Source organism: Anomalospiza imberbis, chromosome 11, assembly GCF_031753505.1.
Source record: "Anomalospiza imberbis isolate Cuckoo-Finch-1a 21T00152 chromosome 11, ASM3175350v1, whole genome shotgun sequence".
In the NCBI taxonomy this organism is placed as follows: Eukaryota; Metazoa; Chordata; class Aves; order Passeriformes; family Viduidae; genus Anomalospiza; species Anomalospiza imberbis.
The window spans coordinates 4,800,905-4,816,080 of record NC_089691.1 but is presented as its reverse complement, the minus strand read 5'-3'; the positions used below and the strand labels follow the sequence as shown (position 1 = coordinate 4,816,080).

Below are 15,176 nucleotides of genomic sequence, written 5' to 3'. Positions count from 1 at the left end.
ACAAATTTTTTTTGTAATTAATTCCGTTTTATCCTGGTTTTTCATATGTAATGCTGTTTTTCTTCAGTATTATCTTTTTTTTTTTTTTTAACTAAGACAGTTTTATCCCAGTATTCGCCAGTAATGCTCTTTTAGTTCATTATTATAATGTTCTTCCCCTCTTTTTTCCCATGGAAGACGAAGGGTGCTGGCAATTTCTGATGGGATTGAGCACATTGGGAATCTGCGCTGGGAGCTCGCCCTGTGCCTCCTGGCTGCTTGGACTATTTGCTATTTCTGCATCTGGAAAGGAACCAAATCCACTGGAAAGGTGAGGCTGAAATATTTATTTCCACCAGAACAGGAGAATTTTACATGTGTGAGGAAGTGTAATTATTGTAATTAAGAGTTGTTTGTGTTTTTCTGTTCCTTTTGGTTCAGTGATTTACTTTTTCTCTAATTCTCTTAGGTGAGGCTGGGTGGTTTTGATTTCTTTTGGTTGATTTAGCAATGAGCTTTACTGGACAGAAACCAGGTTTTGTTGATTTTTGTGCACAAATTCTGCAAAATTTGGATTTTGTCCCAAATTGTCAGGAGTCAAAACTCTCGGTCCCACAGGAGAGTCACTGAGTTTTGATGCACACAAAAGAGAATTTAAAAATATAGATTGAACACCAAGAGCAGAAATAATGAAAGCACTCACAGAGGGACCAAAATGGGCATATTATGGGGAAAAATAAAAATATTTAGCACTTTTGGAGTGAATGCCACTTAATCCTGGGAGCAGGGAGAAGGAGCCATGGGGTGAGGAAGAAGCTGCCTCTGGAGTGGTATCAGCCACAGCTCTGAGCAGAATCTGTGAATAATCAACTACACTGAGAGAGGAAAAGAGGCACAGATCTGGAGGGAGGATCTAAAAAAGGCACTGATTTCTCATGCTGGAACTAAAGGAACAAAACTGGTGCATTGAAACATTTAATTTTCAGTTGTTTCTTATGTAGTTTGGGTTGTGGTTGAGGTTTTCTTGTTTCTGTTTTAGTGACCTCTGTTTATCAATGAAATATTTGAAACGTAATGGATTTTTGAAATTTAGAAAATTTGTCAGCTGCACACACCTTTGACACTACCAGCATTTTGGCTGCTCTCAGTCGCTGATTCTGGGTGAGCTTGCCAACTGTGCCACTCAACGTGCTGCTGCATTTCCCATGCCAGTATTTCCACACGCACACAGAGATTCCTGCAGCCCCTCCTCCATCACTGCAGGGAAAATCACTGCTGAGAAACGCTGCCAGGGGTAGGGACTGGTGCCTCGTGAGGGCTGAGCTGGAATAGAGGCTGGACAGAGCTAAAGTAGGGATTTATGAAAAGGATCTCCTGCATGGATCCACCTTGGGCTGCACCCAAGATGAACCCAAATGGTCCCAAAATGCACGAGCGCTCCCAGGGGCTCTCACTGTGATCAGCTCTGCTCCATTTGCACATTGGAGTTCATTGTCCCATTCCAGCTTTAGCCCATGCAGTCCCATCCTGCTTGTTTTTCTCTCTCCAGCCCACGTTGTTTGTGCTCTTGGGCTGAGATTTGGATCATTTGTCCTTGGTGCCCAGCTGGAGCAGGAATTGTTTTGTCTCCCTGCTCTGTGCAGAGAGCTCACCATCCCCTGATGTGAAGCTCAGACCCACACACTAAAGCAGTACAGAATCTGAAAATATAAAGCCAAAACCTGAGGCATTGGGATGAGAATGAATAGTTTAGAGGCAGGGGGAAAATCCTAAAGAGAGGAATCTGGAGAAGCCAAAGTGATCCAAGGGAATGACAAGATAAATGTCCTCACGTCTTTGACGTGGGCTCAGGGAGGTGCACGGGCACTTTGGAGTTTTCTAAGGGGCTGCAGCTGGTGGGGAAGAAATGAAACTGAGCAAAACTGGTTTTATTTTCTCCATCAGAAGGAATGTCTGCGGATGGAAATGTATTCTAGCATGGTTTAATCTGTCCCAGGGGTGCAGGGGAAGGCTCCGTGGCTGCACGCGTGTGCACGCACGCGAGGCTGGGCCACAGGCACTCACAGAAAGAGCACTGGGAGCAATCCTGGCCTCAGGAGGGGCTGGAGTGGCTTTAGAAAGAATTTATTTTACATTTCTGGAGTTTACATCCAGGATTTTATTGTTCTTCCATTTTTTCAGTTTATAGCATTTCCCCAGAACCAGATCTTGTGCTTTGAAGGTGGATAACCTGTCTGACCTTTCTATTTTTCTTTTTCTGATGGCTTAGCTAAACCCTCAGCTTTAGGTAGGTGGAATAAATGGATTTTATTTAAGTGTGATTTTGATAACCACCTCTCTGCTGAGGTCAGCTTGGGAAAGAACAGCCTGTGTTGGGCACAATAAATGGGATATTAAACTTTTCAACAAGCAGAAATAACTTCTAGTCTTTCAACAGAAGTGCAAAGAGACGGGAATTCATGCCCAATATTCCTCTTAATAGGTCTCGAGCTTAAAACATTTGGATCAGGGTTCTGTAAGAGGCAGACTCAAGAAATACTTGCACCATTTAAATCAGTTTGCCATGAGCTGGTGTTCTGTTTCCAGAATCCTGAGGAATTCCCACATTTCTCAGGAGAGCCTGTGGTACCCATGAATCTGCCTTTCCAGAGGGTCCATGGCTCTCAGGAAGGATCTGTCCTAGCCAGTATTGATAATTCCTTTCTGCAGCTCTGTTTCTGCAGTGCAGTTTAGTCCCTGGGTATAGATTTACTGGTTTTAATTTTTTAATGCACTGTTTATTCAATATTCTTCCACTTGCCACTTTTCCCAGCCTAATCTCTGGAAATCTGGGCCTTGGCACTGCCTTCTCAGAGCAGCAAACATCCCAGCTTAAAAACACAGACAGCACTCAGGTGCTGGGAATGCTATAAATGGATTAAATGTTCTGAAATATAAATGATGTAGCAGATTTCAGGGCTGAAGTTTCGATTTAAAATCTAATGCCATTTCTAAAATTCATATTTAAGCTCATCCATAAGCCTTTCCACTAAATTGAATTTATTATATGCTCATTTCCAGGAAATATTTAAAATTGACTTCTGGGGTTTTTTATTATAATAATATAACAGTCTGTTAAATTTATGACATACTTTAATTGGATTGAATAATTTCAATCAAAAAATACATTTATTCAAAGCAAAAAACTTAAAGTTTTATCACCTCTGAAACTTTCACAAAGGGAGGTGTCTGTGGGACAGGACAGTGGAAAGAAACAGGACAGGGGAACCAGGTGAGAGGGAGAAGGTGTGTCCTCTCCACACACTGGTGCTTTGTGAAATATTCAGGAGGTTGGTTCACCCTTTTTCTCTTTTTTACTCTGCATTCTAATGCACAGTGGAAAAAGAATCCAAGCCTTAAAAGCTGTTATAAAATAACCCCATCATTCTCCAACCAGCACTTCCACAGCTCATGAATATTTAATATTTCAGGATATTAAATATATTAAGCCTAACACAAAGTTTAACTCCAGAGGAAGTGCTTATTACCCTGTTAACAGGGTGTTCCAAACTTTTCCATTACTGCTCTTGAAATTCATCACTTTCTCACAAAGCATTTCCATTTCCCATTCCAACAGATGTGAAATAGCAGAATAAATCCAGGTGATTCTGGCAGCTTTCAGGTGAAATAGATTTGTGCCCTTTCAGAGGTCCTTGTCCTTAATTATTCAAGCTTTTCTTGCCTTGAATTATCCAATCTTAGGTCTGAAGGTATTTGTGTGCCAGCTTTCACATTTTAAATGTTGCAAATATGCAAAATACAGGATCCTTCAATGAGAAACTCAAAATCAGAAGGAGAAAAATATTCTCAAATTACCATAATTTGATGTGTATTTTGAAATTTGCTTGATAATATCTGATCTCCGTCTCATGGAGAAGAGTTTTCAGTAGCTGAGATCAAATGCTTCCAAAGATGAGGTAAGAATTCTGTAGAAGACTGAAGAAAGTTAATTTTTTAAACATTTAAATTATCATTCCAGTCTCTGATCATTGTGTTTGATTCAGTACCTGATTTTTCCAAAATACTTTTGATTTCTGGTTATGGCAATTCTGAGTTTTTCTATATTGTACACAGAGCTGCTGAGTCTCCCTAATTTTTTTATCTTCCTATTTGATTAGTGAAATCTTCAGGTAGAAGGGAACCTGTTCTTTTATGCATCTTGATTATCCATTTATTAATTTAGCTAAATGCCCTTCTGCTTTAAACTTTGAAAGAGCAACACCAGAGGCTGCCAATGTACTTTTTCCTAAATTACTTGCTGAAGGCAGTAACTCTAATATTTTCCTTTTTATTTTTTATTTTCATGAGTTTTTGCAAACAAAGCCTTCCACTGACCTCAGTTGTGTCTCTCTGCAACTTCTGCCCCATTCCTTTTGAAGGGAGGAGCCTGGTGGACTCACAGCTATAGAAGAACATTTTAAGTCTTCTTTCCTGCTCTTTGTTAATTTTTGGGTGCATCAACACATCCCTGTCCTGTGCTGATATCCCTGGTCTGAAACCCTGGCAGGGACTTGGAGTTATAAAATTGCAAAGGTTGGGAGGGACCTTGGAATGTCTCTGGTGAAGCTTTGTGGTCAAAGAAGGTTCAGCACTGAACTTGGAGCTGTTGTCTTGGTGTTTGGCTGCAGCTTAAAAACCTCCAAGGACAGGGATTGCTCATGTCTTGGGAAAACCTCCTCCAATGCTTAATTTGCCTCCATTAATTAATTATTTCCTACATGTTAGTTCATTACAATATTTAATTTTGTTTAAAAATTATTTATTTTTTATTACCTTGTTACATTTTTTATCCAGCCCAAATCAAAGCCCATTTTTTGTATCATCTGTGTCACTACAGAGCATGGGTTTGAGTGTCTCCAATTACTGATTTGAAAAGACTTCTGTATTAATAATCTAAATTAATAGACTCAAGTTAAAACTAATCTAGCTTTCCTGCCTGGACCTCTTGAGGGGGAATGAGAGGTAATCAGCACTGAGGTGCTTCAGAATTTTGTGCTATAGATGCGGAGAAGTTGAATCAAAAGTATTAAAACCCCCCACAGTCTTTGCATCATTTTTAATTTATTGATATCAGAACATTTTACCCCACCCACAGCACATTAATTAAACTGTAGATGAGGTTTTGTCATGCTATGACTCAACACCAAGCCAGCATTTTCTGGTGTGAAGTGTTCAAAGAATATTCTCCCTCCAGGACTGTACTGAGTATTAGAATATCACACTGATTGTATGAATACTGAGACCAATTCTCATATATTTTGTGTCTTTTTGAACGGGTTCTTGTTAACATCATGCAAATATCCTTTTGCCAGAGCTAAACTCAAATAGTTCTTTCTTACTTCTGCACTAGTTACTGGTTAATAAGTGATGAGAAATCCTTCTCATTGTGCAGAACCAGCTGCAAGAGAGAAAAATCTCACAGGAATCCATTCTTTAACATTTCCTGGAACTACTGTACATGCCATAATCACTGAATATTATTCTGTCTGATTCTGACTTCTGAATATTTTGATCCTTTCCTTCTCTTTGTGCTCAGTTCCCTGAATTTCCACTTCCTGCTGATGTTAGAAGGTGTTGAATTTAAGCTGTGATATATTTTAGTGTGAATTTAAGCTGCCTCTCAATGGGATATATTTTAGAGCTGCCCCAGGAGCAGAGGCTGGTAAATACAGAGGGTGACTGTGGGAGCTGGGAGCAGGGATGTTGTAGACCCAGAGCCAAGAGGCTGTGGATATTGCTCTAAAATAAATCTGTTTGGCTTTTCAGGTCATAATCAGATTTGCAAATGTCTTGCACGCTGTCATCAAGCCTTTGATAATACTGGGGCTCTGTCAGTCACTTTTTGCCCCTTTCCATCCTGCAGATGCTCTGTTACCCACAGCCCAGGGAGCTCTGCTGGGAGGTTTTGCTGTGCTACATGAGCCAAAGATCTGATGTGGCTTCTCTCTCTACAGAAACATGAGCTAAGGTGCTTGAATAAATAGTGCTGTGAAGTCAAAAAAGTGACAGATTCATGATTGCACAGGATCTCCTCTGTGCCTTCTCACCTGATCTATCACTGGATATCCACTGCATCTCTAGATCCACTGTTCAGTTTGCAGCTCGTTGTAAACCCTGAGCAATGAGCTGGCAGGATTTCTGGGTGGTGTAGCTTTTGAATATAAACATAAAAGGATGAGGCTCTGATATTGTCCTGGTCACCTTCATTATTCATTAAAGTGTTTCACTTTCTACACCACCCCACTGGAAAAGTTACAAACACCAGAGCAAAGCAGAGAATTATTTTTTTTCTCAAAGGAACAACTCTGCTGCTGCAGGTACCACAAGAAGCAGGATTTAGGGTTGAATATGTGCAAATGAGGGCATCATCTGTTGTTTTACTCTTTTGCTTGTGTTTTTTTTCTCTTTTTCCAGCCATTGTGCCTATTGCCTTCACCTGTAATGTTCTCTAAAAGTTCCATTTAGGAAAATAAGTTAGGTTCCACTCAGACCCCCAGATATTTCCTGCTTTGAGCATTTAATTTAACCTTTACATACAAAACTTAGGCCAGAGTCCTGAAGAGGCTGCTGAGTGCATTTAAAGCTCTGATCAGTCTGAGGGGTTTAAGATGAACTCCCTGAGGGATCTGGGGATGTCCAGCCTGGAGAAAAGGAGGCTCAAGGAGAACCTTATTTCTCTCTAAATGATCTGACAGCCAGGTGGGGTTGGGCTCTGCTCCCAGGGAACAAGGAACAGGATGAGAGAATCACAGAATCACAGAATAATGAGGTTGGAAGAGACCTCTAAGATCATCAAGTCCAACCTGTGCCCTAACACCTCAACTAGACTATAGCACCAAGTGCCATGTCCAGTGTTTTTTTAAACACATCCAGAGATGGTGATTCTACCACCTCCCTGGGAAGACAATTCCAGTACTTTATTATTCTTTCGGTGAAAATTTTTTTCCTAATATCCAACCTGTACCTTCCCTGACGTAGCTTGAGGCTGTGTCCTCTTGTTCTGTGAGTGCTGCCTGGTGGAAGAGACCGACCCCACCTGTCTACAACCTCCCTTCAGGAAGTCGTGGAGAGCAATGAGGTCACCTCTGAGCCTCCTCTTCTCCAGGCTAAACAACCCCAGCTCCTTCAAACGTTCCTCACAGGGCTTGTGCTCCCAGCCCCTCACCAGCCTCGTTGCCTCCTCTGGATGTGCTCGAGTGTGTCAATGTCCTTCCCAAACTGAGGGCCCAGAACCGGACACAGCACTCAAGGTGTGCCCTGACCAGTGCCAAGCACAGGGGCAGAATGATCTCCCTGCTCCTGCTGGCCACACCATTCCTGATCCAGGCCAGGAGCCATTGGCCTTCTTGGCCACCAGGGCACACTGCTGGCTCATGTTCAGCCGGCTGTCGACCAGTGCCCCCAGGTCCCTTTCTGCCTGGGCACTGCCCAGCCACACCGTCCCCAGCCTATAATGTTGTAGGGGATTTTTGTGAAAGAGGAGACAGCCTCGGGTTGCAGCAGGTTTAGGTTGGATATTGGGAAAAATTTCTCCCCTGAAAAGGTGACCAGGCACAGGAAGAGGCTCCCAGGGCAGTGGTTTAATCACCACCCCTGGAAGCGTTCAAAGGACACGTGGATGTGGCGCTTGGGGACAGTGATGGCTTTGGCAGAGCTGGGTCAAGGGTTGGTCTTTTCCAGCATCAATTATTCTGTGATTCACAGAAATTCATTTCCTAACTGCACAGCTGCTGTCTTTGCAATGCTGCACTGTTCCTCACTTGTTAATTAGTGCCATGGATCACTTTGATTCGCTGAGCTGAAGGCACTGAAGGGCCGGTTCAGGGCCAGGAAATTTTTGGAAGTCTGAATTAATTATATCTGTCAAAAAAACAGAGATGAAAGAGAACAGGTACAGCCTGTTTGCTGGGACATCTTGACATAGAATCCTCTTAACAATAACAGAAACATGTCCTGAAAAGGGGTTTTGCCATTATTGTTAATCTGTCAATGTGATGGGCAGGAAACAGTCACTGAAAACTGGACCATTTGTAAGGAATAATTGAGGTAGCCAAGGAAATGTACTAAGATATCCTTCATTCACACTCACATTTTAACAAGGTGTAACTAAAGGCAGAGAGCCCTGGGTTTTTCTTCATTTCATGATGCTTTTGAGGACCACCTGTCCCAGGCTGCAGTTCTGAATAATTCAATATAAAATAGACACCTGAGCTGGGTTTATTCCATTCCAACAAGTTAAACTCTACACTATGCACTACTAAATCAAATATATAAAATAAAGCTGCAACTGTAGTTAACTTTTGATTATAATTTATTTTTCATTTTGCTGTTGAGGAAAATGCCCTGAATTTTTGTGAACAATTTAAAATGCCAAATGGGAGCTCCCGGGCCCTGCTGGCTGGGTGAGTGTGGTGTCACCTCTCACTGTTGAACTCCAAATATTCCCCCTTAGCTCTGTTTTTATAGTTCTGCTCCCTCCTCCACCTGGAGAGGAGCAGGGGATGGCTCATGGATGTACATCCCCAGAAAACTTCATTATCCAGACATAAGAAGTTCTTTTTGTACCCCCCCCAAACACTTCCAGCTCATATTTCTTTATATTTTGTGAATGATTTCTGTCACTCTCAGAACTTTGAAGTTTTTTTGTCCTGGTTCTGAGGCAAATTTCAGCTCTCTTGGTTTGAACTGGGCTTTGGTGGCTTTGAAATAATCTACCACACCATGAATTATGTACCCCCCAATTATGCTCAACCTTATTGTTATTCATAATATTTTGGTAATAAAAATAATAAAATGTAATGAGGAGAACCAAATAACTCAGCCCTATACCTGTTCTTTTCAAGTGTGATCGTTTTTTCTGCCTAAAACAAAGAATTTCAAATACAAAGCAGTAAGCTTCAATGGTTTCTCCAAAGAACAACATACTTTTTTAAGCTTTAAAGCTGGTTGGCTTGAATTGCCTACCTCTCTGTAAGGCTTGGAGCCTATTTATTCTACCCAAAGATTTGCAGCAAGTCTGTAACAGCAGCCAGAAAAAGTCACAGAATTTCTGTAGCTGTCTCCAGCCCCTGAGTCACAAAGCAGGAAAAAACCCCAAGAAGGGGAGCTAATATGTCTTTCGCTACTTCTGGGATATAAACTGAGGAAGAAAATCAAGTGAGATTTGGATTTCTATTTCTGCATGCACAGGCACTAGATTTACACTTATGGAACTGGGCCAACAATTCTGTGATGGAAAACAATAAAAATATAAAATAATAAAAAAATAGGCCTGAACAGTGCTAATATTTCTGACTGGGGGTAATTCTGTGTTAATTGAGGACCTCTCTTATAGCAGAGCCTCTCTTGAGGCCTTGTCATTACCAGTTGTGTAAATCTCCCTGGCATGTGACCCTAATATAAGAGAATATATTCATCTGCTGGGAAATGCAAGCAGAAAGAGAGCTCACTGTGTCAAGATTAATGCATGAGAGAAGTGGGAAAATTCCTGGGATTAGGTTATTCCTCTTTCTTGAGGAGCAAGACACTGCTGAGTATCCAGTGTGCTTGAAGAGCCCAAACTCAGAGATGATTTTTTCTATATTTTACCCATCATTTTCCCTCCCCTCAGGAGTTAAGCCTTGCTTGCCAGCAGTTAAGACTCAGTCACTAGTCCCAAAGAAAATTTATTTCTCAATAGCAGGCCATCTAAAGGCCTTAATGGATTCAATGAGGCAGAAAGAAGGAGCAAAGGGACAGAACCAGAAAAAAAAAATAGAAGAGAAAGATGTGTGGAAGGAAAAAAAAAAAAAAAAGACTAGGGCCCATTGTAGGAGCCCAGGAAAAGGAACTGGGCAGCAAGGATTGTATCTCCTGAAGTGTCTTTTGTTTTAGGCTGAAGTAACAGCAAAGAATGGCCCTTCATGGAGAAGCTTTAACAGTGGCCAAGGCTGATGTCTGTATTCAAAGGGGGAAAGTAGAACATTCATGAGATGCATGCAGAGTTCCTGCTCTCCGCCTCCTCTCTGTGAGCTTTCAAAACTATTTTTATTTCCACTCTCCTGTGCTCTGAGCATTTAAGGACACCTCGGGTTTGTTAAAAAAATTAGATTTTTGTGTTTCTCGGTGGTTTTCCCGACCTTCTGTTTGACAGCTGGGGAAGGTTTCATACAGGAAACTTCAATCAAAATCGTGTCTTCATGATTTCAGTCCTTCCCAGCTGCACCTTAGTGGGGAAACCCAATTTTATGTGAATATTTAGGGTGGATCTAAGCCCTGGTCCACAGCTGAAGGGAGTAAAAAGTGTTTCAGGGCACTGAGGGACAGCTCAGGGCACATGCAGATGGGAAAGGTTTTGGGCAGAGAAATCACCTGGTCTGTGAACTTGAAGTATGAGAAAGCAGAAGGGAGGAACAGAGGGTGGAGGGCCAGCTGGGATATTTGCTGTGGCAATGCAGGGAAAATTGTTGCAAAATTAAAGGGAAAGCCCCAGGGCACAGATGAACACAGCAATCCCTGGGGGGAAAACGCACTGATTTTTTTTCGTGTTTGGCTAAAGGTAATAAATTCGGGTTCTTTTTGCCATTGAGGCTACCAGGAACTTTTACCTCATTACCAAAATGACACTGACCCAACAAAGATGTGTCAGAAATGTGACAGTTGCAGTCATTTATTCAGAGTATGATCTCTTCATGGTTCAGAACCGACCCTTCCTTACCCATCCTCTTCCCCCCTTCCCTGGAATCAATGAACGATTCCCTGCAGCAGAGCACCCAACAGGAGCCAAAATATAACATTTCCAGTTTATTATCATTGTTGATGCACGTGCCAGGGTTAAAATATTATTCCTGCAGGTGCAGGGCACTGCTGCTGGCTGGGATTTACAACTGAGGGGTTTCCAAAGCTGCATTTCCCAAAACTGTGTGGTTGCCATGTCCTGGTCTCTATGTGTGCACAGAATTTCTGCACAGAAATTGCAATAAATATTGCTTTTCTTGAGTCTTGCTTTGTGTATTTGGAATATTATTTGCACCTTTTCTTCTGCAGGAGCACACAGGGTCCCTCAGATGGGATACACAAACATTTATAGCTCTGACTTCCCTAAGGCTGCTCCAATTTAATCTTTCTTCCCATGAAACAGAATAGCTGCAGTTTCTTATTTTCACACAGGTCGTTTGTCCTCAGCTCCTGCTAATCTGTCCAGCTTTAGGACTGGCTCCTTAACTGCAATTTTAGGTATCCATCCCCACGACACTCTATGCCAAGGCTATATTAAACAAAATTCCTGCCAGTGGGAAGGCAGTCTCTGCTTTCTGCAGCCAGCAAAGTCCACTTTTCTGGCTTTATCTCCATTGTGAAGATGTCTTTGTAGTACAAGTTTTGTTTACAAGGCTGTCCTTGTGAGATTTACAAACTTGAGTCCTGTATCCCACCCCAGTGTCAGCTCCCGTGGCTCAGATCCAAACTCGCTCCCAAGGATGGCAAAGCTTAATGAAATGAAATAAATTGCCTCACGAGCAACAAAGGCAGCTGCTGGTGCTGGGCTGGTTACTAAAACACATCCCCAGGAGGGAGCTGGCTGCTGTGCACCTGCTACTCACTCCTGCTGCTGGAGAAAACCTGCGTGCTCCAAAAAAGAAAGGAAGAAACTCAAAACCTCCTCTGTAGGCTGGGTTGTGTCATGGAGAGCAGACACTTGAGACAATTACTAGATAGCTGTGTTGTAGGAAGTGTAAGGCACTGCTCTTAATTAAGTGTAGTAAAAAATTCGGGGTTCTTTCCTGTGGCTGTAAAATGTGTTTGGAAGAATGAGAATTTCTGTGCTTTGGTTTGTGTGTCCCTTGTCCCTGGAGTGCCTTGCTGAGGTTGGAATCTTGGTGCTCCAGGTGTGGGATGAGCACAGCGAGAGGTCTGTGCTCCCCAGGGAGCGGCCCTTTACCTCCCCAAAGCATCCACTCGGAGATCTCTGCCGAGCTGAGGGCTTGAAGGGAGAGCTGAGAGATCAAAGCATTTCCCTAAGAGAGAAAAATAAATCAGTGGCAGTCACGTACTCCTCAGCCACCCTATCTTCCAGCCTAAGGGTTTTATCGTGTGATCCCTCTCATTTTTTCTATGCATCACGTCACCTTTTCTTCTCAAACTCACAAATTAGTTGCAGCAGCGTCAGATTGGTGTCCTACAAGCCAGCCTTGAGGTGCTTTAGCAGCTACATTTAGAGGCTGCTTCGAGGGCAATAAACCCTCAGTCAAGGTGTGACTAACTGCATTAGGAGGGGTGGAGGAGCCACAGGGAAGGGAAATGTGGAGAATCAGGGTCAGGATGATAAGGATGCTTGTTAGTCTGAGTGGTGAGGCTGTTTATTATGCTTTTGTTATTAGACTTAATGCACAAGTGGTGTTGCAAATGCTTCGCGGCGCATCCATCTCTCAGCTGTCACCATGGAGATAAGAGCTCCTGCTGCTCAGTGCCTGGCAGGCTGGGGGCACACAAACACACCTTTTCCCACAGAAATGTGAGCTCTCTATTCTCCTACAAAAGTCCTGAACTTCCCAATAGAATCACGAAATGGTTTTGCTGGGAAGGGAAAAGACAGTTGATGGAATCAGGGAATATCCTGAGTTAGGAGAGACCCACAAGAATCACCCAGCGCCACTCCTGGCCCTGCCCAGCCACCCCAACAATGCCACCCTGGGCATCCCTGGGAGCTCCTGGAGCTCTGGCAGCCTCGGGAATGTCACCATTCCCTGGGCAGCCTGGGCAGTGCCCAGCACCCTCTGGGGTAGAACCTTTCCCTGGCCCAGCTCCAGCCTTTCCCTGGCTCCTGTCCCTGTCCCAGAGAGCAGAAATCAGAGCTGCCTCTCCCTGCCCCTCCTGGTGAGCTCTGACCCTTCTCCTTCAGCTTCATGATTACAAAAATCATCCAAAGACAAAAAGGCGTGGCTGTGCTATAGGGTATCTTTGTCTGCCAGTTTACAAATCTTTTTCCCCCCCAGCATTTACTGCACAAATTAAATAGTGCTGTGGTGCCCAGAAAACTGCAGAAGTGACTGCTAGATTTAGAGATGTCCACTACCAAACCTGCTGGAGTGCTTGGACGATTGATAGGATAATTTTCAAAGAAAGTCTCACATATGATTAGTTTTGGTGCAAAATTCTAGGGAAAAATCTTATTACCATTGAATTAATGTTCTGTATTTTTAATATTTGCAATGTTATGCATTTATTTGGTGACAGCAGAGTCTGGCTGACACACTGATCTTTTCCAGCTGGCACCTTTTACCTTTTGAGGCCACCTTTTGTACCTTTTTCTGGCTGGAAAACCTCCCCTATAAACCTTTGGCCATAGCATTGCTTCCACTTCCCAGACTTCATCCAGCATTTTTTTTTTTTTTACCTCAGTGTTGATTTTCATTTGGTAGTGTGTTTTTGTTGGTTGTTGTTTGTTTGAGGGGTTTTTTGAATGACAAGTGAGGAAAATCAAGCAGGAATCTCACCTGGAGATGATAAGGAATGCTCTGGTAAATCCGAAACTTACTGGAAAATGTTGATTCACTGAAACTAATCATTTAAGGGAGTTTAATAATCCCTAATAATGAGGACAACACTCCTCCAGGAAACCCAGTTTCATGTTCTCCAGGAAGAGTGACAGGGCAAACAAACCCTGAACCTGGAGAAGGAGTTGGCCAAAAATTTTGAGTCCATTCCAATGCACACTTAAGATCTTACACATTTTGGAGTGACAGGAAAAATCACCTCCTGCCCTGTCCTGAGCTTTGCATCTCTATCTGCTTGAAGGTTAAACATTTTTAGGATGGGTCAGGACCTGAGGAGTAAGAACTGGAAGGTCTGTCTAGAATAAGTAAAAATTCCAATTCATGTAGTGCCTTATTGAACCCCTATTTCTGCCTGTGTAAAATCAATTACACATCTGGGAACTCAGGTGCTGCTGTGGGTTAATTCTGAATTATTTGCACAGAAACGGGGCTGCTGTGGGGAATAGGCATCCCATATTACACATTTTTTAAAGCAAAATGCAAACTTCTGGGTATATGTGTAACTCATAGTATCAGGTTTGTCTGTGAAGGTAAATAGGTGGCACTGAGAGCTCTGAAAATCCTAGAAGGTTCTGGAAAGGAACAGCTTTGTTTTATAAAAGCTTGTACATTTTAAATACCTTTACAAAATGGAAAAAAACCCCCAACCCTCAGTTGATTAATTAGTCCTAATTTATATTTAAAATTCTTCCTGATTGATTTTTAAAGTTGACTTTTACTTGATTAAATAGAAGTCTTTAATTCTGAGATATTTGTGGCTCTGCAAATTCCCTCCTTGATGGGAGCTCTACATAAACACTTTGCTTGCAGTGATGAGCTCAAACAATTTGCTTCCTCCCCATCAGTTTTCCTCTCCCTGCCCACAACCAGAGGGCAGCTCTTCCTTTGTACTCTTGAATATTAAACAAAAAAATCAAATTATAGTCATAGGATGCTGTTATTTCACTGGTTTCTCATTACCATTAATGGTGGAGATAAAATAATCAACTTCAGTCAACTTCAGTGCTAAAATAATAAACTTCAATTTTTTTTTCTGGGTAAAATCCCCACAAAACCCAAAACCCACTGCTTTTAAAGAAAAACCTCCAACAAAGACATTCCAGGTGCCAGGGACAATAACACCAGGATTTAGCATTGGAAATCTGCTTTTGTATTTCCACTGGGAGAGCCGTGTGTACTTGCCAAATCATAGAGCTCGTTTTGCTGAAGGTCTTCTGCAGCTCTCAGTGTTTGAGAATTCCAGCACAGCCCTTCCCCACAACCAGAGGGCAGCTCTTCCTCTTTGTGCCCTTGAATGTTAAACAAGAAATCAAATTACAGTTATAGGATGCTGTTATTTCACTGGTTTATCAGCACCATTAATGGTGGAGATAATAAACTTAATCAAGAACTTTTTTCTGGGTAAAGACCCCTCTAACCCTAAAACATCCACTGCTTTTAAAGAAAAACCTCCCACAAAGACATTCCAGGTGCCAGGGACAATAACACCAGGATTTAGCATTGTAAATCTGCTTTTGTATTTCCACTGGGAGAGCTGTGTGTGCTTGCCAAATCGTGGTGCTGGTTTTGCTGAAGGTTTTCTGCCTTTGAGAAATTCCAGCACAGCCCTTCCCCTGCTTCCCAGAG

The 15,176-nt window shown here is 42.4% G+C and overlaps 1 protein-coding gene across 2 annotated transcripts in view; it reads left to right on the top strand.

Annotated features, from left to right (window-relative positions):
• The window catches only part of SLC6A11 (solute carrier family 6 member 11), a 90,445-nt gene that overhangs the window by 21,731 nt on the left and 53,538 nt on the right, over positions 1-15,176 (top strand). For both annotated transcript variants that reach the window (XM_068201535.1, XM_068201536.1), the window contains one exon: positions 178-310. In XM_068201535.1, coding sequence (XP_068057636.1) covers positions 178-310 — 133 coding nt within the window. The remainder of the gene's footprint in view (positions 1-177; positions 311-15,176) is intronic.